Here is a 27,074-nt window from a genome sequence, read left to right as displayed (position 1 = left end):
AAATAAATACACATGATTGGCTTTTCCATTTTTTTAGCTTTAAAAATAGTTCTTACATATAGACTGAATTAAGGTCATACATGATTATTGTCAGGTATCAGTAATGGCTACTAAGTCATAGATTTCCTGTCTTCACATCCCAACCTTCATCCCTACTGCCATACACTTATTTTTAAAGCATTCTTACTCTTGTCCCCTTAAATTGTCTTTAGAATTTAAGTACAACATTAATGTTGATTAATTACTTTTAGAGAAAGTCTGTTTTATTATCATAACTCAAAGTTCATATTCATTTGTTGCAATTCAGGCTTCATCCTCGAAAGGGAACCCACATAACTTACATTTCATCTTCATAAATCAGTGTAGTTTAAACATAGATTAAGGTGTGTGTGCACCAGTTTAAGGTGTCCATTTAAAAAACTACATATATGTAATTCCACATACACTTCTTTCTGAACCCCAAAAAGCACATACAGAGGCTTTTGACAGCCTAGTTTCTACAAAGAATTTCAGAAAGTTAGATCAGGAAAGTTACAATTTATAACACTGCAGGGAAGCAGTAAAAGTATCGCCTACTGGTTTTAATAATCAGTATAGCCTATGATTTATGCTTGTTTGAATCAATATATTCATTCAGAAACCTATGATTACCAAGTGTCTTTCATTCCTAACTATCCATAAAGTATTTAATTTTGTAAAATAATTTGATGAGGACATTTCTGACTTTTATTCTAAAAAAAAATCTCTACAAAGAACCGACCCACAGCAGTAGGTAGCTCTACTGCATAAATACTAATGCATTACATGTGAGTCAATCGTCTCTACAGTAAAAATTCTAGAAGATTCTTTTCTATATTGCTTTCAAATATAGAAAAAAAAATAAAGCTGATCAGAATGTCTCATTTCTATTCCCCCAAACCTTTCCTTTGAAGTCATTTCTTAATCTCCATGTAGAATCAAATATTCCCTCCCTCCACTGTTCATCCACCTTGAACACATTATGGCATTCATTATTTTCATGTCTGCTTCTCTCTGCTAGACTTTTGGTTCCTGGATGGCTGGTATCGTGTTCTTTAGGTCACTGGGTTCCCATTTCCTAGCATAGAACTTGGCATATAATAGGAACTTGATACACTTCAATTAAGTGAGAAAGTGAAAATTTACTCTTTTAGATCCTGCCCTAGCCCTCCCAATAGATCTAAGTATTTTTGTATATAAAGTGTAGTTCATCATGAATCCTGACACCATTAAGCAAATTAGAATCTGGAATTACCTATATCTGGAAGTAAAGGTTCATATGATTGGCATGCACTCTTATATGTACAACATAATTTATGTATATGCATATAGATCTATATCAGGAGTTGTGCCAAATCTGACTCATGGTCTGTTTCTGTATGGTTTTAAGCTAAGAATGGTTTTTACCTTTTTAAATGACTGAAAAACATCAAAAGGAGAATATTTTGTTACATGAATATTTTAATGAAATTCAAATTCTGTGTTCAAAAGTCAAGTTATTTAAATACAATCATGTTAATTTGTGTAGGTATTGTGTATGGCTGCTTTTGTGCAACAATAGCAGAGCTAAATAGCGACAACAGAGAGCAGGCAGCTCACAAGGCCCGACCTCTGCTTTATTTGCTAAGGTAAGCTTGCATTTATGCTATCTTCATATTTTACACTTTAATAATTTTACAAGTGCTAAAAATTTCAAAGGAAAATCTATATTCCATATAAATCTGCAGATGTAATTATATAATAAGGATTAAGGTAGGGAAACACCTTAAATTACTTTCAAGAATATTGCAACGTACTTAAAGAGCACCAATATAGTATGATAAAATCTAAAGGTGATACTATCAACTTATGTCAATTAAAAAAAATTAGGCCGGGTGTGGTGGCCCACGCCTGTAATCCCAACAGTTTGGGAGGCCTAGGTAGTCAGATCACCCGAGGTCAGGAGTTCATGACCAGCCTGGGCAACATGGTGAAACCCAGCCTCTACTAAGTAAAGTACAAAAATTATCCTGGTGGGCGTGGTGGTGTGTGTCTGTAGTCCCAGCTACTCATGAGGCTGAGGCAGGAGAATCACTTGAACTTGGGAGGCGGAAGTTGCGGTGAGCCGAGGTGGCGCCACTGCACTCCAGCCTAGTAGACAGAGCGAGACTCTGTCTTAAATAAAGAAAGAAATAAATAAATAATCTTTTTGAACATCTCAAGTTATTGGAATGATCTTGAAAAGCTATTAGTTCTTTTCTTTTGCCTTTTGTTTTATTATAATTGTATGAAGTGCTACAATTCCAACAATAAAAACCAAGAATTGAAAATAAAATAGTTTATTCTTAATAGAAGAGATCACACAACAAATGCTTAGTCTGTGTCACAAACGCCCACCATAAAAAGTCATTGACATTCAGCTGGGCACGGTGGCTCACGCCGGCAAACCCAGCACTTCGGGAGGCTGAGGTGGGTGTATCACAAGGTCAAGGAGATCAAGATCATCCTGGCTAACACGGTGAAACCCCATCTTTACTAAAATTATAAGAAATTAGCTGGGCATGGTGGTGGGTGCCTGTAGTCCCTGCTACTCTGGAGGCTGAGCAGGAGAATGGGGTGAACCTGGGAGATGGAACTTGCAGTGAGCAGAGATCATGCCACTGAACTCCAGCCTGGGCAACAGAGTGAGACTCCATTTCAAAAAAAAAAAAAAAAAAGTCACTGAAATTCATTAAAAGTTTCATATAATATGCTACCAGGACTATATTATTAATAATCAAAGTTTAACATTTTGTTACCAAAAGTTTGCTTTCTTTAGCCCAGTTTACACATTTCTAAATGCAAATAAATTTATCTGACCAAATGGAGAGTCTGTTAACACAATGCATATTTTCATTTCCCTTAAAAAGCTTTTGCCTATTATTGCATTACTAATTAAAGAAAGGAAGCTATACTGAATTTATTGCTAAGCAATTTATATACATTATCTAAGACAAAAGTCATGCCAAGAAGTACTATTATCATCCTTTTATAGAAAGGAATTGAAGCTCAGAGAGCTTAAGTAACTTGTTCAAGGTGACACAGCCAGTAAGAGTAGTGCTAAGATCCAGATCCATGGTGGCCCTGACAACACAACTCCTTGTTTTTCTCCTATGGCCTCACGAGTTTTAATACTGACATTAAGAACCAGGAAAATTTGATGCTTACTACTTAGAAAAATGTTTCTGGCTGAGATTAGAGGTAAATTACTATTGATCGCACATATTCACTATTATAATGTTGCTTGTGTTAAACACTATTTGAGAACAGACCACAGCCAGTAAGCTAAGAACATTTTTTTACATATTAAATGTTTAAAATGTTGTCAAAATGACAGTATTTCATGACACATGAAAATTATATGAAATTTAAATTTTAGGGCTCACAAGGTTTTACTGGAACATAGCCACGCTTATTCATTTACATATTTTCTATGGTTGCTTTTGCACTCTGATGGCAGAGCTGAGCAGCTGAAACACAGACATGTGACCTACAAAGCTAAAAATATTTACTATCTGGCCCTTTACAAAAAAAGACCCTGCTATAGAATTAACAGTATCTAAATTCTAGCAACATATTTTTAAGTATGAAAAGTATATTTAAATATAAAATTGAAAAAATTAAAACTATACAAATACAAATAATGAGCATATTGAAGTACTTTTTCTTCACTGATCATATACTCTAATTTAGTCGGAGATAGAGCAAGGTCCAGCCAAACTGTGCCTATTCTAACTGTTTGTTTGTGATACACATTTCCAACAGGCATGAGCTCCTTTTTGATTCTACAACTGGGTGGTGCCACAAAAATGTGATGGCTTTGTTTTATTTGATTTTTTTTAGCATATTAGCATTTGATTTAAGAGAAAGTTTGTTAATATGTGTGTAAGTATGAATGTAGTTAATATCCACAGTACAAAAAAATTTAAAAGCCAGTATTAATTTCTAATTTTAAATGTATAGCTTTCACCACTGACAATTTTTAAGGTGAGGGGATACTGATTATTAATGTTACTTTATATACATTGGAATAATTCTCAAAATCTGTAGAGTAGAAAATATCTTTTGCTTTATTAAGAATTTAATTTAAATTATGAAAGTCTAGCCGGGCGCGGTGGCTCACGCCTGTAATCCCAGCACTTTGGGAGGCCGAGGCGGGCGGATCACAAGGTCAGGAGATCGAGACCACGGTGAAACCCCGTCTCTACTAAAAATACAAAAAATTAGCCGGGCGCGGTTGTGGGCGCCTGTAGTCCCAGCTACTCGGGAGGCTGAGGCAGGAGAATGGCGTGAACCCGGGAGGCGGAGCTTGCAGTGAGCCGAGATCGCGCCACTGCACTCCAGCCTGGGCGACAGAGCGAGACTCCGTCTCAAAAAAAAAAAAAAAAAAAAAAAAAAGAAAGTCTATGGATTACGAAGGTGATTAAGTTTGTATGCATGGCCACTCTGCTTCAGTCGCTCTATTTGACATGGCAGTTGTTGGGCAAAATTAATCATGTAATAAAACTGATAAATAGTGAGAAAACTAATATATGCATCATTTAGGTGAAATTATGAAACATTTAAGAAAAGAATACTACTGACCTAAAAAAAATCTAAGAATACAAATTGATAAAAAATCATAACCAACTGCTGTCAATAAACAACTAAAAGGCATGTTCATTTTTCCTTTTTCAGTACTGAACACAGAAAAGAGATGCAAACATAGACATGGCAACAAACAGCAATCCAGAGGGGCAAATCCACACACCCAAACACATGCAGTGTACCAGCATCTCTCATACTTGTTGCAGAAGAGGGGGTGTTGCAACTCAGCAACCAGTCTGCTGTGTTTAAAACAGTCATGTTGTCCCCTAAGAACAGGAACAGTATAAAAGTTCATTGTCTGAATGCCTGCTGATATGAATAATCTTCAATGCTTGCACTGGTTTCTGAACTTTTAGCCAAAATTGTAACTGTACTGTATGACTTTAACATTTTAGTTTATCAGGTTTGTTTCAGTTCAAATATATGCATATGATGATTAGTGAACTTCACCAGTCTGGTTCTAGAGTGCTTGAGTTTTTAAATTTTATTATTTGTACCCAATTTAGGGTTTAAATGTACCTTCCTCCAGTTTTCATCACTAAATATTCTATACATTTGCAACTGCATAATTAGATGAAATTACAGATGCATGTTTAGAGACAAATAAACATCATAAACAAGGAAAATGTTAATCTACAAGGGAATTGGTGTAAAACATTATTAAATACAGGTAAGTTGCAATGCACACAACCTTACAAAGAAAATTTTAGATGGCATCGTTATTCTAAAAGAAATGGGAAGAGGTGTATCAATTTCATAGATATTTATTTAAAATTTAAAAGAAAATATGATGTGGCAAATGCTAATATCTGACAATATAGTGTTTACAAATTAAATGTCATATAATTCTAAATTGATTGGCTAGATGGATCTACAAAATTTCAAATTGTGAATAATTTAAAATACAGTCTATATATAAGTGTGTACATAATCTCTCTATAAATACACATTCTGATACAAAAATTGGATCACATTTTCTGACAGGTTGAATATATTTTATAAAAATAATAAAGCGGAATATCTGAAGTAACAGCTATTATTGTTGCCATATGCTGTGACATAATTACAGGCTAATAGAATGAGAAATTATCTGAAAAAAAAAAGCAATTCCTTTTTAAATAAATGTTAGGTGTTATTCTGTTTGAAAAGAAAATGCAGCAGATATTAGTATTTTTGTATTTCCAAAATCATGTTTTTTTTTTTTTTTTTTTTATAAAGCACTTATAAGAAAAAACATTTTTAAGAAAAACGTTGAGGTAACCTTTCTTTATAATTCAAAACAAAACCAAAAAGTTGTGTGTGTACACACACACAACACATATAGAAATTTTTGCTAACACCAGGGTGGAAATCCTTTGACCTCAATTTCTAAATTTTGTGGAATATTTATAAGGGCAAATACAAAAAGAAAGCCTTGCTCAAGGCCCTTGAAATGTTGCTCAATGCTATCTATTCTCTGTGAAAGTTCCCAGCTATAGAGCAGGAGCAAAAATTTCAAGAAAATCATCAAAACAATCAATATTAATTATATATACCTTGGATATAATGTTGATTTGTGTTATTGATAAGAAGATATTTGTTTATTAGCAGATCCCTAAGAAGTAAAATTAAAGCAAACACTGAAATATGATTCTGGGTATCTTCAGGGTAGTACACTTACCTCCTGTCCCATTTGTAGTCACCGATGTGCTGCTGAGATTAGATTTTTCCAGTTTGGAGCTACCTGGAGTATCACCACCTCCAACAAGAGTATGAGGACTTGCTAGGTCCTGCATGTCCATAGACCTGGTAGAGCAGTAAGCAGCAGAGAAGAGTTGAAATTGCAGCAGTTATTTTTTAATAGACTACAAATATTATTCTATTGACCACGTGATCTCATGGTAATAATTAAAACCAGTATCTAAGACTTAGTCAACCAGATGAACATGCCAGTTCATTAGAAGCAAACATACATACAAACAAACAAATGCATAAATAAATAAGAAAAGCTTCCGTAGTAAGTTAAGCCTCATAACCTGTTTGTAATAATATAACATATTATAACATAATATGGAAAACACATTACTAACATAAAAATAAAACATATTATTATTAACATATAGAAATAACAAAAAATAATCCTATGACTGTTCCATACAATACTGTAAGAAAAAATGCAAATTCTGTCATCTTGGCAATTTAAGCTGATATACATACCCACCCTCCTAAACTGATCACCTTAGCTACACACTAGAGAGCTGAAAATGTTTAATTCCCCAAATTTGGCAATCCCTGCCACCAATAATGAAGAAATCAATAGCTAGAAATAAAGTGTGAACTCAAAATTAAACGGAAGCTTCCAGCTGACCTTGTTGACCCAGGGAGCCGAAAAATGAGCCTAAGTCCTGAGAGCTGGTTTTGTAACACTTTTGGTATAAATTCAGGAATAGGGCTTTGACTTATGTTTGCTCCAGGGATTGTGCTACAATTGGGATAAAATTGTGATTCTTGAAGGGCTGACCATCTTTTGAAAAAGAAACTAGAGGCCGGGCGGGTGGTTCACGCCTGTAATCCCAGCATTTAGGAAGGCCGAGGCGGGTACATCACGAGGTTAGGAAATCTAGACCATCCTGGCTAACACAGTGAAACCCCGTCTCTACTAAAAATATGAAAAAAAAAATTAGCCGGGCTTGGTGGCAGGCGCCCGTCGTCCCAGCTACTCCAGAGGCTGAGGCAGAAGAATGGCGTGAACCCGGGAGGCGGAGCTTGCAGTGAGCGGAGATCGCGCCACTGCACTCCAGCCTGGGCCGCAGAGCCAGACTCCATCACGGAAAAAAAAAAAAAAAAAAGGAAAAAGAAAAAAAGAAAACGAAATCAGGAAAAAGAACTGTGCAGTAGCCCAAAGAAGCTACAGATGCTTTCATGAATGAGAGAAACATACAAGATAAATAAAAGTTGAGAGAATTTCTCACCAACAACCTGAACGATAACAAATACTAAAGGAAGACCTTCAGATCAAAGAAAAGATACCAGACTTTTGAAAACTCAAACCTACAGGAAAGAATTCAGAATAACATAAATGTAAATATATAGGTAAAGATAAGAGATTATCTTTTATTTTTCTCTTAATTCATGAAAGACAGCCTATTGAAGCCAAAATAATTGCATTATATACATGGACTTATAATATAGATGTAATATGTGACAACAATAGCAAAAAGTGAGGTGAAATTATATTTTTCGAGGTTCTTTCATTTGGCATGAGGTGTTATATTAAATTTGGATAAGAGGTTAAGTTTAGGGTACATGCAGTAATCCGAAGCGTTAAATGTTAAGAAAAATACCATCAGGTATAACAAAAAGCCAACAGAACGATTAAAATAGCATTTTAAAGAATTCGATTAACCCTAAGAAGCCAAAAAAAGGGAAGGAAACAGAATATATATGAAAAAATGGAAAACACAAAGCAAGATGGCACACTCGAACTCAAACACATTGATGATTACACTAAATATCAATGAACTAAACACTTCAATGAACAGCCAACTATGGTCAGATTAGATTATACAACCAAGACCTAACTACGGAGGATCTACAAGAGAAGCACTTTAAATATCAGCATATTGTGCTACTATAGTACACTGCCCAGACATCCTGAAGAACTCATTCCCATAGCTGCTCAGAGTGTTACCAACTGGCAGCTTTCAACTGAGTTCCTTCCCAAAACTTGCCCTCAACTAAAGAAGGTCACTGTGCCCAAAAGCACACTCTTTCTGAGGGCAGCCCTCATCTACTGACTGGTCAATGGAGGGGTAAAATGACTATTCCCTCTTACCCTAAGGGTCACCATAGTCTCATAAGACTAGCTGAGACCTCTTGCAACGGTACTACAGATCAACGTCTCTTAATCCAGCCCTGCTTCTTTCATGCCCCTCAAAAGGAACTAATACTGAGAGCACAACCCAAATAAACTCCTGCAGGAAATACTTCAGCATCTGCATCCTGGGAACCTGAAAAGTGATTAAGGCCCAAATAGGTGGAGGGTCAAAGAATGGAAAATGACATACCACGCAGATAATTAACATAAGAAAGATGTTCAAGCTAATATTACATCACATAAAACGGGCCTCAAGATGAAGACTATTAGCAAATATAAAGAAAAGAATTGGAAAATGATGAAAAACAATAAATTATTCAAGAAGACATAACATGTGCCTACAAGCAGAGTTACAGAATACATGATGCAAAAACTGACAGAATTAAAGGAAGAAACAGGTAAGTCTATGATCATAGTTGGAGCTTTTATGACACACTTTTCATAGCAACCAACAGAAGAAAAGTAGACAAAAATAAATTTTAAAAAATATACACATAAGATTTGGAAAGCGTTATCACCAATGTGACCTAATTGACAGTTTCAGGACACTAATACCCAGTAATGATAAAATGCACACTATTTTCAAGTGCACATGGAACATCTACCAAAAGGATAGACCTGGGCTATAGCTGGGCTATAAAGTAAATATTGATAGATTTTAAAGCTGAAATGTTACAGGGTATGGTATCTGATCACAATGAATTAATTTAGAAAGCAATGGTAATAAGATATATAAAAAAATCCCCAACATTTGAAAATTAAACACTGCACTTCTAAATAATTTGTGAACCAAAGAAAAAAAATACAAGTAAATATAATAAATATTTAGAACAAAATGAGAATGAAAAGATATCAAATCAAACTGTGGTGTGCAAATAAGGCAGTGATTAATGAGAAGTTTATATCTTTAAATGGTTATATTAGAAAAGAAGGATTTAAAATCTGTGACCACTTTAAGAAACTAGAGGAAGAAAAGGAAATTAAACAGAAGGTAAGTAGAAGGAAACAATAAAGAGTAGAAATAATTTAAACAAAATTTGTGAACAATAGAGAAAATTTACATATTCAAAAGATGATCATGAGAGATACTGATGATTTTAAAAGCGTAATAAGGAAGTATTATAAACAATACTATGCCAATTAATTCAAAGACACACAAAATCAGTGAATTTCCTGAAAGATACATTTATAAAATTTGACCTAATTAAAATAGAAAATGTAAATAGTCCTGCATTGATTAAAAACTGAATTCATGATTAAATATTTATCAAAAAACCCTCCAGGGTCATATGGTTCAATTAATAAATACTAGCAAACTTTTTTGCTACTATTATTTAAAAAAAATTTAAAAAACAATTTTTTTTTTACAAATTCTTTCAGAAAAAATAGAAGGAAACACTTTTCATTCCATAGTAGGAGACGAGAATTACCCTGACCCCAAAACCAGAAAGGGACAATTTTAAGAAAAGAAAATATGGATATATAATTTTTATAAACATAGATGAGAAAATATTTAAAATATTCTCAAATCAAACCCAGCAATAGAAAAAAATCATGACCAAGTGTGCTTTATGCCAGTAATGTAAAGCTGATTTCACATGTGGAAATCAATGCAATTCAATATATTAACATAATATTATTTCCATGAGTGCAAAAAAAATTTGACAATATTCATCATCCATTCATGATACAAACTCTTGGCAAACTAAGAAAAGAAGTGTTTTTCCTCCATCTGATAAAAGCACTCTTGAAAAATCTATAGCTTATATCATATTCAATGATGAAATACTGAATTATTTCGGTAGCAAATCAAAGACATCTTCTTTTCCTACTTCACCGCAACATTCTACTAGCAATCTTAGCCAATACCAGACAAAAATAAAGAAATAAAATAAGCAAAGTTTAGAAAGAAGAAACTTTAATTCACAAATGATTTAATGGTTTATAGAAAAAATTCTGGGACATTCATCCCCCAAATCCCCAAACTACTAGAACTAATGAGTGAATTTACCAAAGTTACATGTATAAGGACCTTGCCAGTACTAAATAAAAATATTAACTAAAACATTATAACTTTAGTCAATGCCTCTCTAGTTCAAATATTGAAATATCAAAGCAGTGATTTTTCAGAGGGATGGAAGTTGGGCTAATCACAGTCCAGCTCCAGTTAAGTTCAACAACTTTAGGAAGGGTCTCAATGAACAGATCCTCACCTTAACTGCCAGAGGAAAGAACTACCACTTTTTGGGGAAATAAAACACAAAAGAAATATTATGCTTCAATCTCTATTGATTTATTGTATATAATGTTCAGAACATTATAAATATTTTGTGACCTAACAAAAAGCAGAAAAATATGACTCCTAGTGGACAGAAAACACAGTAAATAAAAGCAGACCTGTATATGACCCAAGTGTTGAAACTAGCAGATAAGGATTTTAAAACTAATGTGAATATATTAAGTAACTTATAGGAAAAGATACACACACAAGGTATATAAATGTCTATATGCCATATATAGGTATTAATATATACATATCTGCCATACATACATCTGTCATATACAGATCAATACATATATGTATATAATATATATAAAATATATATGTATTGTTAGATATGAGTTCTAAATTTCTTTTCAAAGAATCAATATGTCAGTATGTTCAATTCTTTGCCTTCTACTTTTAAACTTAACTTCCTCATAAGGCAACGTTTTTCGATTACCTGCTCCACCCTGACGCATTTCAATCACCTATTCCACCCTGACTCATTCCAATTACCTGCTACCTCCTCCGCCCTGACTCATTCTCCACCCTGCATGACCATTTTTTCCCACCAGACAACTCAACCTGTCACTCTCTTTAAATTAGCGAATCGGAATTAGTTTAGCCATCTAACCCTAGCCAATAGGGGAAAGACACAGCAGCAGGGGCTACGTGTGTTAGGGATAAGAACCCCTTTTCCTCTCTTGTCCAGGTGTGCGCTCACCATTGCTCCATCTGTAAGGGCGCACCCTCCAATAGAAGTACATTACATTGCCTTGCTGAGAATTAAAAAGAAAATTTTATATTTGAGTGCTATTTCTTTTGTGGCACTGAAACTTTATTTATAACAGTATGTATCTCTATATTGCATATGGAGAAGAAATGGAAACTCCTAAGAACTAAATAAAATTTTTAGAATGAAAATAACAATACATTACATAAGTATTATTTGAGTGGACTTAACAGCATATTGGACATTGCAAAAGAAAGGACCAGGATATCTGAAGCTAGGCCAATGCAAATTATCCAAACTGAAGCATGGAGGAAAAAAGTGGGAGGGGCAACTGAATTGAGTATAAGTAACCTGTGTAATATTATCAAAAACAAAAAACCAAAACCAAAAACAAAACAAAACAAAAAAACAACAGGAGAAAGAGAATGATACAGAATAATATTGGAATAAGTAATGGCCAAAATTTTCCCAAATCTGATGAAAAACATCAACCCAAGAGCCTTACATCACCATGAACATCAAACAGGAAAAAGAAAAAGCACAGCTGAACACATCATAGTCAAATTCTGAAAGTAAGAGAATGCTTTATTAAAGCCAATCATAAGAAATGCATAGAGGGAAACAAAAATAAAGTTATATCTGATTTCCGAGAAATCCAAACTTAGCTCTTATTATATGTCTTCTCTTTACAAATATAATGAGTACTATCCTGTCCCAATGCCTTACCCAGACATTCACAGCTCTCCATTCAGCTTTATCTTCAAGTAATCACTACTATACAGTTTCCTGTATCAAAAATGATTATTTTACTATTGTCACAACTTCCCCTTCACAATTTTAGCTTGTATGGCATCTTTCTTGTCTGATAGCTCCTGAAAACCATCTTAATCAATGTTTAAATACCTCAGAAATGCTACTTTCTCCATGAAGCTTTTTCTGGTCCTCAAAACCAGAAGTGACCTGGTCATACTGTCACACTTTTGTTATATTATTTTTACCTTTCTCTGCAGCACTTTTCATACTCTGTCTTAATTTATTGTCATTTGTGTACACATTTTTCTAGAAAACAAATGAAAAACAAAAGCTGCCACAGGATGTCTGTGATAACAAGATTCTTTTTCATTTATCTTTGTTAACTCCTGAAGTGCCCTTCCTATTAAAAGATGCAAATAAACAGTTGTCAAACTCAGTAGCTTCCAAACTACTAGATTGTTAATTGAGTAAAAAAAGTAAGCACCTCAAATATGTGTACATATTTATTTAGGTGTCATTTATATGTGCTAACGAATTATGTACATTTTTATACAGGCACATTATAGAATATATTTAAAAGCATAGAAAGGAAGTAATAAGAATGAAATAACATTTTATAAAGAGTTTTTCAGATTACTTGACTATAATTCCTGTCTATGATAGAGTAACTGGGACCTAATATTGCCACTATAAAACTAAAACTAAGGAAACAACATTGGAAACAATTGTTTAGATAGCACAGGGCTTGGTCCTTGAGAGAAGAAAGAAAGTGAGGTTAGCCCTTGTGCAGTAAAAAGTGAATCGTCCAAACTCAGCACATTCAAAAGAAAGGCTTGTCCCTTAACCAATTCCTGGGAGATAACCTTTAAGCCCTTGGAATATCTTAACTTATAAGAGTACCTGTGTTTAGCTGGAGCCCTGGGCCACACCAGACACTCTATGCTAACAATGATGATAACAACGTGATTCTTGCTGGGGGCTTTGGGACACGCAGAATCAGTCTGACTTCTGAAGGGGCTAAAAACAGTAATGAAGATCAGCCACATGGGTGGTCAGACATGTTTATATAACTGACCTCCAATAATAGTGACCCCTGGGCACTAAGGCTTGGATGAGCATCCGCCGTTGGCAACACTCTGCATGTACTGTCACGCATTGCTGCAGGGACAAATAAGTGCTATTTGTACAACTCTGGACAGAAGACAACTGGAAATGAACTCTCAGTTTCTCCTGAACTCTGCCCCATATGCCTTTTTCCTTTGTTGATTTTAATTTGTATTATTTCATTCCAGTGAAACTACTGAAGATTCACTGCTATATCCTTATTGCCTGCAAAGCTGCCTGAAAAAGTAGTTTCTCAAGAAACATTTGAGTAATAAATGAATGACTGAAATGGTGTGTAAGCCATAACCATCTTAGAAACAGCTGTGAAATCAAGCATGTGAGTGTGACAAGGTGAATTTAAGTGTGAAAAACTGGGAGAAATGAGTTTAAATGGCAGTCAGGAATCAGAAGATTTGCTAATCATGGAACAAACAGAAGAAAAAGAGGTAAAATCCAAGAACAAAGATGAGCTCAAAAACAGTACCAAGTAGTATCTGTAGCACACTCCGATAACAGACTTAATTACAGTAAATGCTAAATGCTCGTGATGTCATTATCTTCTACTAGACTCGTCCAACCCAAAGACTTTTAATTTAAATGATCAAACAAATTAATGGTTGCTTATTACATGTAAAGCAGTGTCACAGGTGTTAGCAATTTGCTGAGTGAAGAAAACATGACCCGACCCTCAAGGAGTTTACCATCTAAATGACAAAGCAGGGTCCTGTGAATAGAAATTTAAAGTATAGTAGGTGTCCATAAAGTGGAACAGATAGAAGTTAATGTAAACTTAAAGATTCTAGAAAATGTCCTCAGAAATTCTTAGCTGGGTTTTGATGAATTCAAATAAGGGATCCTGGGGGAGGTATCTGCTCAATGATATCACTGAAGCCACAAAGTAGTGTAGGGGCTCATAGCCAATCTGGACCACATACAAGATGAGTAAAGAAGGAACATTGGTCAGGAATAAAAGGATGGCGCACACACCACAAAGAAGAAACAGAAAATGTTGCCCCTGAAAAACAAAAACCACAAAATAAAAATAACCTTGGCATTTTACATTCCAGTCCACAGGAAACCAAAATGCAATTATCTAGATATTTACAATTTAGTTACTTACACTTGAATTCATTTAGGTGGGTCAATGTTTCTTGCAACTAAGAGTCTTTGGAGAACAGAGATACACTATTGCTACTAAGAATATGGTGAAAATATTCCTGTATTTCCTTTTATATGCTTTGTGATTAATTTAATTGTGACACTTCAGATTCTTTTTAATCCCAATTTATACAGAATGTAAAATATATAAATTTTACCTTAGGTTTCAGCAACAGAAAATGATTAATGGGTACCAGTTTTTACTGTATACATACCGTATGTGATATGGTTTAGGTTTTGTGTCTCCACCCAAATCTCATCTTGAATTGTAATCCCCATAATCCTCATAATCTCCACGTGTCAAGGGAGAGATAAGGTGGAGGTAATCGAGTCATGGGGATGGTCTCCCCCATGCTATTCTCAAGATAGTGAGTGGGTTCTCACAAGATCTGATGGTGTCATAAGTGTTTGGTAGTTCCTCTTGCGTTCATTCTCCTTCCTGCTACCTTGTGAAGAAGATGCCTTGCTTCCCATTCGCCTTTTGCCGTGATTATAAGTTTCCTGAAGCTTCCCCAGCTATGCAGGACTGTAAGTCAATTAAGCCTCTTTCCTTTATAAATAATCCTGTCTTGGGCAGTTCTTTACAGCAGTATGAAAATGGGCTAACACAGTATGACACATTCTGTGTTTGGTTTTTCTCATATATACTATCACCTTTAATCTTTAAAATGACATATTAATATACATATTATTTTCCACACTTTGTAGATGAAGAAATTGAGGCTCAGAGAGGATACACAGTGGTCCCAAGATCACAGATAGAAAGTAGCAGCAGCAGAACTTGAACTCATGTTTATCTGATGCAGAGCTCACACTGTTTCTAGCAATTTAAGTCACTTTATTTCATTCACACTGTGAAATCACAATCAGGAATGCACATCCCTGAAATAAAACATTTCGAATAGTTTTCAAAGGTTACTAAAGTCAATATAAGCATCTGCTCTGCCAAGTTTACACTGTTAATAATATTTAAAGGTAGTCATCTTTTTTTTCCAGGATGTTTACTTCAACCCCTTGTTAGTGGTCCTTATGTCATAAGGCCATTTGAATATTAGCATCTTTCTGGACAATATAAAAAATGAACTTAGCCATAAACACAAAAACTTGGAAAAGAAAGAAAAATGTAGACATGCAACTAGTTTCTGGGGATTTTTTTTCCTGCAATTTTTCTGTAGCATAGATGGAATTTCTTTCTAATAGTTTGAAATATCCTCTTCAAACCCAAGAAAGGGGAAGCCTTACAACTGTGCACTTTAGAGTCTACTCTAACTCAGAAGCCATGATTCATTCTGTACAGATCCTGGTAATAAGTCATGGTTCTGCTTATTTATAGTTTGACTCCATCAGTTGTTCACAACCCAAGGAATGCAAAAGCATCCTTGACGTTCAAAGATTCCCACTCTCATGCCACCTTTTTCTCTTTGCATAAAGTGGACATGGGTCTATTTCCCACATTCTCAAGAGTCCACCAAAAAAGCAAATCTGCATTTGACCATCAGAATGATTTTAAGGGCAAGACTTGCTCATAATATTTTTTCCTATGTGACATAAGCCTCAATTCTCCTTAGCTGAAAAGTAAGAATAACAACAATAGCTTCTATTCACATAATTAGAGTGTAAGGCACCACCAGGGTAGGACTGTTTTCTAATTGTTCATGGATTTTTTTCCCCCTATTCCTAGAATAGTGGAGTATGTTTAGTGCATTCTAATGAATAAAAGGAATAGAAAAAAATGTAGATGAAGTCATTTGGTTACTTGGAGTCAAATGTAGTCTAGTTCAGCAAACACTGCTTGAGCATCTGCTATGTTCTTGGGACAGTTCTTAGAATACAAAGAATCTTCAAAGATTCCCACAGGCCAGGCAGGAGAGCAAGGGGCTAGGTAAAGGGATATGGGATTAGTTATCCGATGCAAATGCATGTGGAAGTTTCTTTCTTTTTTTCCCCCCCTGAGATGGAGTCTTGCTCTGTCACTCAGAGCTGTAGTGCAATGGCATGATCTTGGCTCACTGCAACCTCTGCCTTCCAAGTTCAAGCAATGCTCCTGCCTCAGCTTCCCAAGTAGCTGGGACTACAGGCACATGCCATCATGCCCGGCTAATTTTTGTATTTTTAGTAGAGATGGGGTTTCACCATCTTGGCCAGGCTGGTCTCCAACTCCTGATCTCCTGATCTGCCTGCCTCAGCCTCCCAAAGTGCTGGGATTACAGGTATGAGCCACCGCACCCAGCCTGTAAGTTTCAATATTTTTATGTGCAGTGTTAGATCTCCCGAGTGAGGGGCGTGTGTGTGTGCACATGCATGTTTGTGTGTGTCTGTGTCTGTGTGTGGATACGTGGGTGTACGCTTTAGAGGCAGAGAGGAAAAAGATATTGTGGAATAAAAAAAGTAATGAAGTACCCTGATCAATTTAGATCATATGAAAATTAGTAGGGCATGCCACTGCTGTGTATCAGTTCCGACTTTCTGGAAAAAGTACGGGCATTTAAAAACGTCAGGTAACAATGCCAGGTCATGTTAAACCAACATATTTCAGATTAGGATCCAAAAACCACTTGTCACAGTTTGTAGCCCTGAGCCAGTGACTCTGCTGGCCGGCGGTCAGGGAGATGTGGCTCCTCTCCGCTGCACAGTGTCTATATCACTGATCAGGTGGATAGATAGTCCCAGAAGGAGGCCTTCACCAACCCATTTCCCCAGACATAGTCAGAACTGGGGTCAGCTGCACAGATGGGAACCGCAGGAAGAAGAAGACCCTTAACAAGGACCAGGAAAGTGGGGTATGCATAAAGAAAGGAAGCTGTTCTTGCAATGTGCCAGTGACCTCATGCCTGTCCCTGAGGCCAGCATGACTGCTTGCAGTGTAAGCGACCCATCTGCCAGGGTGACCTCAGGCCTCGGAGTAACAGCAAGTAAAGCCATGAACACACTGTTCTCTGGACACTTTTACAATTTTTCCTTTCCAGAGCTTACAGCTCTAGACTTGAGACCTGCAACTCTTCCCCTTTGTTCACTATGACTCTAACAAATTTAAAACATGTCAGTTCCCTCCACCCCCAAGAAATGTGAATAAATGCTTCCAAAAAGCAGAAGCATTTCCCTAAATTTTTGTTTTTAAAAGCCCCCCTTAATCGGAAAACAAAGAAATAAACAAAAATCCAATGGATGCTCCAATCATTATTTGAATGGCACAGGATTCAGTATCTGTCAGATCAGTTCAAACCATCATGAATGAAGCAGGAAATTATTTTCCTGTAGCAAGTAGTGAAATAAAGCCATAAGACTACAATCTAAACATTTAATGCCATTGATTATACTAAGAAACATATCAATGTTTTTCTAAGAAAAAACTCTACCAGTAAAGATCAAACTGTTCAGAGGATAAACAAATCTAGATTTTTCCAATACTAGAACATCATACTAACAAGAGCAAAGCATTGATATAATGTACAAAAAAAAGGTAGTAACCTATTAAAATGATTGGATTTCCAGTTCTGAAGGGACATAAAATGTCCTCAAATGCAAAATAGTGTATTGTGCTTAAGGCTATGAGAGCAGTGTTAAGAGTCTCTACTGCCAACTAAAACCTGAATTTTAAACACTGCCTCATTTACCAGTCATGGGACCTTAGTCTCAAAATTGGAGATAATAATATCCTCTGGGAGGCTAGTGTGTGAATTAAAGATCACACATAAAAAGCTTCCAAAGGTTGGCCTATAGTGCATGCTTCATAAATTTTATTACTACAGTCACTTCTAAAACACAGACAATGAAACAGCCTGGTTTGCCTATTTGAAAACCTGTAGTGTCAAAAAAATCATTTTCTTAAGAGGCAGCCCTTTCATTTTCAGATAACTTACACTACTAGAAAGTTTTCTATCCATGGCTTTCCTGGAACTTTGGCTCAAGAAAATTCGTCTATTGTCATGGGTCAAGTCTAAACCTTCTTTCATGTAACAGCCTTTCACATAACAGTCTTTCACACATCAATGACCAGTCCTGCCCAAGAGCTTTTCCTCTCTCAGGAAGGGCATCTTCAGTTCCCTCAGTCCGCTTAATCCATCTCAGACTCTTTTATCTTCCTAGCGTTCTCTTCAAGAAGATCTCCAGGATTCTTCTTTAACGGTGGTCCCCACAGTCATGCAGTTGTGGTCCAAGACAGTTCAAGGTTATTACAACTCTCACTTGTCAGTGTAGCCTGAAGAGTACATTAGCTTTATCCTCAGACACTGTGCAGTCCTAATTCATGCCTACACCCAGCCATCAAAATTCCTAAGTCTTTTTCCCATGTGATGCTTGAGAGCCCTGTGTCCTCCCAGTCACTCACCACACATGCAGTTGCTATTTGGGCCCAAGTGAACAGCTTTTCATGTGTTTCTCCTAAATGCTATCTTGTTGGACTTGAGTCCACTGTTTCGGGCTGTCTGTTAGATTCTGACTCTGCTGTTCAATATCCTCTTTCCCAGTGAAGTTACTATGTCACCTACAAACTTTCTTAGCATGCCCTCAATGCCCTCATAATAAACATGTTGGCCGGGCACGATGGCTCAGGCCTGTAATCGCAGCACTTTGGGAGGCCGAGGTGGGCAAATCATGAGGTCAAGAGATGGAGACCATCCTGGCCAACACAGTGAAACCACGTCTCTAATAAAAATACAAAAATTAGCTGGGTGTGGTGGCACATGCCTGTAGTCCCAGCTACTTGGGTGGCTGAGGCAGGAGAATCACTTGAACCTGGGAGGCAGAGGTTGCAGTGAGCCGAGATCGCCCCACTGCACTCCAGCCTGGCGAAAGAGCGAGACTCCATCTCAAAAAAAAAATAAATAAATGAACATGTTGAAAAGCGCAATGCCAAGGGCAGATTTTAAAGAGGGCACTAGAGGTATATCTCCAGATTTATATCAGTTCATCAGGAATAGTTATTGAGCTAATTTCTGTCTTTTTCTCATAAATATCTGAGCCTTTGGCATGCACTTTGCTGAATTCTGTGTGTGCTAAGTGTAATGCATGTCTTTCTTCTTCCTTTCTGGTACTGCTATCATAAAAGACTATGAGGTTACTCTGGCATGTCTTTTGCCTACAGAACTTACATTGGCTTCTCATTATCACTGCCTCCTAAGTATTTAAATTTAATCATTTGAGAATTTCATTTTAGAATCAGCAATTCACAAGAAGTTCAATGGTTTACTGATCTATAGTTTATTATGTTATACAAAAATACAATTGAAGAGAATGATTTTTAAAGCAAATTTCATGATGAAATCTACATAAGGAATGTGCTTTTATTAGATAACAATATGGATTAGGAATCAGGGACATGAATTTACGTCTGTGATACACCACCTAGAAAAAGTTAATGGGTGTGTGTAGATGGGTTTCCAAATATCTTCTTGGGTTTACAGGGCTAACTAATAACTAAATAACACTGAGACTCTTCCATAGACAGGCATTCTGTAGTCCTTTCCTTTCTCTGCCAAGACATTCTGTATCTTTATGAGGTTACCCAACCCATTCAGTTTGAGTGCAAGGAAGTTAGCACCTGCCACGAGGGATCAGAATGTGAAATGCGATGAGAAGGCCCTGTGATAAGTGCCTGACCTTAGCAAACAAAAATAAAACCTTAAAAAAAAAAAAGATGAAAATGCAGTAATACACCAATCAGAGTGTATTTGTCTGTCCCTGAATAGGAGCCATTAAAGTTCCACTCCATAGCAAGCAGTGGTTGAAGTTGTGTACGATTCATGGGACAGCAGCGTCAGGAGATGTCAGGGAACTCCCTCACTGTCCCAACTTTTGATACTACAACATGATAGTCTCCGTGAAAAAACAAAAAAAGAAAAAAGTCAACCAGTCATCTTAGTGATAGGAACTTGGGCCCATTTCTCATCTGGTGTAATACTTCACAAAGCAGATCCAAACACAATGCAGCGCCCCTGAAATCAGCAGGAGCTCAGCACTCTGTTCAGTGCCAAAGAGCAAGATGAGAAATGGGGCTGGCATAAATATTCAATTGGGAAGTTATGGCCAATCTCCTTATGCCGTGTGTTTAGTGCAACTCAAAACTGCTCCACCTGGTCCCTGCTGGCTCCCTCATGTCTACCAGGGGCTGGCAGCTGGGAGGCAGGCTGAGCCTTGGAGATCTTTTAATTTGCTGTAGCACCAGGAGAGCAGGCAGGAGGGATGACAATGCATAGGCTGGGATTCAATTACAGAGCTGTCTTTTTCCCAGGTGGGAGGCACCACTGACTGAAGAGAATTCAATGCTTCCGTTTGTTAAGGTCCCTAAGGAAATGACTGGTGGTTTGCAAATGCTGGGGGCGGGGGTGGAATAATGCACCATGGTCTGCCCTCATGACAAAGATATTGGCCAAAAAAAAAAAAAAAAAAAATCAAGAAAATGGAGTATTTTGTTGGGTTCATGTGTTTTCTTTTCACTTATTTTCCAAGATGAAATCATTCTGTAACTTCTGCCCTATGAATCTCACTTCCAAAAAAGTTTTTAAATATTGGATAAAATTAGATGTTTTCCAACCACGAACATTTAAGGGGAACACACAATATTATGAATTTAAAGCACTCCAACAGTTCCTAAAAGCTCCACAAAAATACCTGCGATATAATTCTTTCTTTACAACAGAATGTTATAATAACATTAATTTTAAGGAGACTGACCTCAATAATCTGTGGTAATTTGTCCTTGCTGAGGGATGGTACACTTCATATTGCACTGGCTTCAAAACAAAGTTCATCAAATACAAGGGTAAGATTGCATGAGGAGTGATTAGTCAACTAGTGTCAACTGAATGATTTCTATATGAATAGTTACTTTGCTAATTACAAATCAATATCATCTATTTATTATAGTAGATCTGTCAGTGCTATTACTAGGACAAACTCCCTGAACAGGTAGCTTTACTTTATTATATATTTCAAGGAAACAAAAAGTTACATTTGTTTGAACTTTATCTCCCCAAGCCACACTTGCCCTAGAACAGCCTATTCTCCCCAAGGTAGTTAGAGTAATAACCAATTTAATGCAATCAGTCCTCTGTTCTAAACCCTCTAATGCCTTCTCATGTCTCTTAGAGTAGTTCCCAAATTCCTTCCACAGTCTCTAAGGCCTTGCTTCCTCACATGGCACACTGATGCCCCATTTCTTGACCTCATTTCCTAGGTGATTCCCCTCACTCACAGAGCCCCAATTCCCTACATCCCATCTCCCCAGTCTAAGCTGCTGTTTGTTGAACATACCCATCCCATCGTGTTCCCAGGTTAGGACCTCTGCACTTGATTTCCCCTTTCTCAGGAACACAGTTCCCCCAGCCATCCTCCATGTCCTGTGTCTCAGCTCAAACATCCCCTGTTCAGAGATTCCCTTCCTGCTCTCCTCATACAAAATGAAAACGTTTGTACTAATTGCCTACTATCCCAATATCTCATTTTATTCTTCTTCAAGGCAATTATCTCCCTGACATAGTGTATATTGATTTATTTAATTGGCTCTCCCTCTAGAATGTATACTCTATGAGAGCAAGAAGCCGAGCACACAATGCCTATCACATAGTAAGTGCTCAATGAACACTTGTTAAATGTATGAATACATTTTCCAGTAATTTCAATTAACCTGCCTAATTAGACTTAGCTACCCAGGCTTTACTGCACTACTCAATATTACTAGTTTTTTTTGTGGCATAGTTTTATTGTTTTTTAGAATCAATTCTCTGATAAATAAAAAATATGATATAAGAAATTTCTCCAGTATAAATAATTTTATAATCTGATTGATGGAGAATCTCTAATTTAATTTTTCATCTTTAAATATGAAAAGTAGAATAACTTAAAAATTATTTGATGAGTTTCTACCATGCATTAGGCACTATGCTTTCTATACATTTGGAAAAAGCACAGTTTTACCTGAAGTTTAAAAGTTTCTTGCATTCTCTGTAAAACATGGATTTTAGGCTAAGACCAAACAATGACGTAGAAAGTAAAATTAGTCTATTTTCTGTTTCCCCCAAATGTATTGAAGTCTTGATGGAGTATAACATTTAAAATATCTCCTAAACACACATACCTAAAATATAAACAATATTCTCTTCTTTAAAATATCTTTGCAAAGGACATGATTCCATTATTTTTTTGGCTGTGTAGTATTCCATGGTATATATGTACCAGCTGGAGGTCATCATCCTAAGTGAATTACTGCAGGAACAGAAAACCAAATACCGCATGTTCTCACTTATAAGTGGGAACTAAACATTGAGTACTTGTGGACATAAAGATGAGAACAATAGACACTAGGGACTAACTGAGGTGGGAAGGAAGGAGGGGGCAAGTGTTGAAAAACTAACTGTTGGGTGCTGTGTTCACAATCTGGGTAATGGGATCATTCATATCCTAAACCTCAGCATCACACAATCTACTCATATAACAAACCTGCACATGTAACTTGTGAATCTAAAAGTTGAAATTATAAATAAAATAAAATAAAACTGAAGAAAAATATTTCTGAAACCACCAACTCCATAGGATAAAAACAGCTTTCTTTTTAATCTCTTTAAAAAGATGAGAAGTCAAAGAGATTTGACAAGTTGACTAAGTTCATATAACTGGTCAAAGGCCCTTCATCAGAGCCCAGTTAGAAATCACTGACTAACTTTGAAACATTTAATTGATGATCATGAAAATAAAACCAAAAAGGAACCCCTGATTCTCATTATTTTCCCCCTCTAGCTATTATCTTTATAGTTTCTTTCAAAACTCAGAATCTTGAAATTAGACTCAATTCCTCATATCTACTTTTCCCCTCACAGTCACCCTCTATCCACTTTAATTAGAATCCATGGTGTGTCTCTGGGGTCACATTCTAATTACTGCTGTCATGGGCATTTTTCCGCCTCTTCTTGATTCTTCTCTTGACCCCTGTTCGGTATACGACAATGTTAATAACTTCTCAACCTTTCTCCCTCCTAAGCTTACCTCATGCTTCTGTAGTGCTCCTTGTTGTCTGGTTATGCATTAACTATCTCACTTCCTTTTACCTCACAGAATCTTAATTTTTATTCAAGTATTCACCTCTCACCAGCAAAGACTGGTGCCTCAAAAGAAGCTAAATCTGGCCGGGTGCTATGGCTCACGCCTGAAATCCCAGCACTTTGGGAGGCTGAGGCGGGTGGATCACCAGGTCAGGAGTTAGAGACCAGCCTGACTGACGTGGTGAAACCCTGTCTCTACCAAAAATACAAAAATCAGCTGGATGTGGTGGCGCACACATGTAATCCCAGCTACTCGGGAGGCTGTGGCAATAGAATTGCTTGAACCTGGGAGGTGGAGGTTGCAGCGAGCCAAGATCGCGCCACAGCACCCCAGCCTGGGTGACAGAGCGAGACTCCATTTCAAAAAGAAAAAAAAAAAAAAAAAAAGAAGCTAAATCTATCCTCAGCCCCAGAAGATGGAGGCCTAATTCTTAGTCTAAATTAATAAATTAATAATTGTTTTGGGAATCGTTAGTTTACCAAATTTGTGCCAATGGGACAGAAGGAGCACTTTGCTGGAGATTTGGGGGAAAGTTCCTCTTCATTCTTCTAGAAGAGGTTCCTATTCAAACTGCCTCTTCGGCTGAATTTAAATGAGGGAGCAATGTAGTCTGACTTCTATTACTAGTCATTCTATCCCCAGACGAGAAACAGATATAGGACAAATTTATAGCCATGGATGGCAGAGCAAAAGGAAACAAAGGAAACTGGTTTCTTGATGAAGTTATTGAGCTCCTGGATCAACCACTCTTGAGGCCAGTCTACCTCTGGAATTCCAGTTATGAGAGCTGATAAATTACAGTATTGTTTAAAAGTGGGTGGGTCAGGTTCTCTATTACTTGTAGTTGATACAACTACTCTTTCCTGGTTTCTTGACGTCACATCTGGCCATGATGTACTGTCTTTGTGTGTCATTCTTGTCCTCTTAACATTCTGCTGTCCTTATCTGCAGCCTCAGCCCTTATTTTATCTCACTGAGGTAAGCACCCTTCTGGGGAAATTCCACATGGATTTATGCTTTCAACAACTATTTTTTGTTGATTAATTCCAAATTCATCCTTCCTCAGCCCTCATATCTCTCTGAGAAACAGAACTTATCTATAATTCTATACTGGCTATCTCCACAGGAATTTTTCATAGACTCTTCTAACTTCATATGTCCACAACCAACCCCATCATCATTCCTTTCATACCTTCTCATATTCTTATCTCTAACTGTATTATTAAATCGGTCACTCAAATCAGAACACTGGAGTGTGTCTTCAAGCCCTCAATTTTTACACAGTTCACCACGTACTATCAGCACTACTGGCAGAATAGATTCCAAAGTGTTCACTCCTTTCCCCCAATCACTCTTAAATTTGGTCATCATAATTGTTCATCTAAATTTTTTCCAGCAGGCTATACTTATAACAGAACCTTAGTTGTTCACTCAGCCCTAAGTATATACCAAGTAGTAGGTACTTTATAAATGAACCTTGATGAATGAACAAAGAACTTCCTGGTTTTACTATCTTCTGTCTTCTCTATATCATTCTCTAGACAATCACCATAATTTTTTTTCTCAAATTTAACTGGAGCTATGTCACTGCCCTTCTGAAGTCCCCCTCCCCTAAAAAAAATGGTTCTCCAATGGCTTCCATTCAACTATTTAACACGTATCTACTACATGTCAAATTTTGAGCAAAGGGCTTCAACAGAGTGAGCTTTAATTTTTTCCTTTTAAAAATCACGGAGTTTTGGAAAGACTTGCAAAATATACATGTCATCACACTAATCTGGATCCAAGAACCTGAATCTACTTTTTACTTCGAGTACAATGTTCTTATGTCATTTTATGCTCCACTTATCCACATCTGTAACAGAAATATGTTGAGTTAATTTCAATTTATACTAATGCATAAACATTCCAGAAAACGTGATTGACTAATTGGCACTGTCTTGTACAGAAATCACGACTTTTCAGAAGTGGTCCTAAAATTCAGAACTTTAATGCTACATTTTAGATAAGTGAATATGTTTTTGTGATTCCACTTAAGAAATTTCCTCTAAAGTATCACATACTTTAAAATTCAGAAATTCAAGTTTACTCATACTTTCTTCAAAGTGTTTTTCTTCTGAGGAAATGAGGATTATCTGAACCAGCACCGTATAACTGTTAATTTCATACTTTCATTCACTTATTTAAGAAATATTGTGTGTCTCAGCCCTTGGTTTTCCTTTACAGAAAATATAGACAAAAATTCTCTACCTTTGTAGAGCTTATATTCTAGTGTAGGGTAGGGGAGAAAATATACATTCCGATATATAGAGAGAAAATATACACATTGTAACTGCTATTCACTTTGAATAGCAAATTGCTATAGTTTGGAAATTCCAAGGAGACGTGATATAAATAGATAGATATAGATATAGATAGAAAGGAGGTATGATGCAGGTGCCAACTTTAGCAAGGCATAAATGGTAGAATTCAGACAGATGGGAAGAGAGGACAAGGGTATTCAGGCAAAAAGATAAATGCGAGCACTGGAACACAAGCTGGAAGGAACAGAGCTTGCTATGGGCACGTGGGAAGAATGGGTTAGCTGAAATGGAGACTGTGTTATACAATAGAAAAACGTTTGATTATTAGAGTAGCTAGAGCTTTTGAAAGCCAGGCAGTGGAATCTAATGTGGAAATAACATAATTAAAGCAGTCCTTCCAAGATTACTCTAGCTAATCTGTGTTGGTATAGTTTAGAAAAGTGGGATAATTTACTGACATAGGTTAGGAAGCTGATGCAACAATTCAGGCAGAAAGTTAAATGGCTTTTGACTGAGGTGGTGATGACAAGTGAAAACAAGTGAAATACAAAAGGTATATGTTGGCTGGGATATTACAACTTGATGATCAGATTATTTCAGTCACATGTTCATTTATTCGTATTTATTGTACTATAATCTGAGTTACTCATATTTACTGAGCACCCAAAATGTTGCCGAATACCCACTAGGTAACGGTAACTGCTCTTGTACTTGTTACTAGATTCAAGGGTAAAAAGCCATTTGCTGTGGTCACAGTCTAGCATGGAAGATCTGGCAACACAGTGCAAAGGCAGTGTTGTAGACACTTGGCATGGATGAGGAGTGGTTAACTTTACTGAGTTTTTTGTAAATGTACATGTATGCAGGAGATAAAAGAAGGCTTCAAATCTGAGTTCTGGGTTTTCTCCTGGTCAAAGTTGGCGAGACATTCCAGAAGATGGATGGACAAGTTTATTCAATGGCATGGAGATGGGAAACGGCATCGTGTGTTCGTGTTCCTGCAAGCAGTTAAATATTTCTGCATGATAGAGGTCAGGGAGAAGGCGTGAAAAGCATAGAGCATCTTCAGTGCTATCCCACGAAGTTTGGATTTTAGCCTACAGGCAATGAGCAGCAAATGGAGACGTAGAAGCAACAAAGTAGCATGGTCAAAATTACACTTCAGAAAAGTGTGTGATGACCATGTGGAGGCTGAATTAGAGAGGCGAAAACTAGTCAACCAGGCAAGATAGATAAGTGCTGAGC

General features: G+C 36.6%; 1 protein-coding gene across 23 annotated transcripts in view; it reads right to left on the bottom strand.

Moving 5' to 3' along the window:
* Positions 1 to 27,074, bottom strand: part of EYA4 (EYA transcriptional coactivator and phosphatase 4) — a 283,822-nt gene that overhangs the window by 73,647 nt on the left and 183,101 nt on the right. For 13 of the 23 annotated variants that reach the window (XM_074039005.1, XM_005551884.5, XM_005551883.5 and 10 more), the window contains one exon: positions 6,284 to 6,408. In XM_074039005.1, coding sequence (XP_073895106.1) covers positions 6,284 to 6,408 — 125 coding nt within the window. Of the gene's footprint in view, positions 1 to 4,820; positions 4,890 to 6,283; positions 6,409 to 27,074 lie in introns of all 23 variants that reach the window. The other 10 variants (XM_005551875.5, XM_005551874.5, XM_015448681.4 and 7 more) reach the window with 1 other exon arrangement.

This window comes from Macaca fascicularis, chromosome 4 (genome assembly GCF_037993035.2).
Source record: "Macaca fascicularis isolate 582-1 chromosome 4, T2T-MFA8v1.1".
NCBI classification, from domain to species: domain Eukaryota; kingdom Metazoa; phylum Chordata; class Mammalia; order Primates; family Cercopithecidae; genus Macaca; species Macaca fascicularis.
This window is presented reverse-complemented; position numbering and strand designations above follow the sequence as displayed.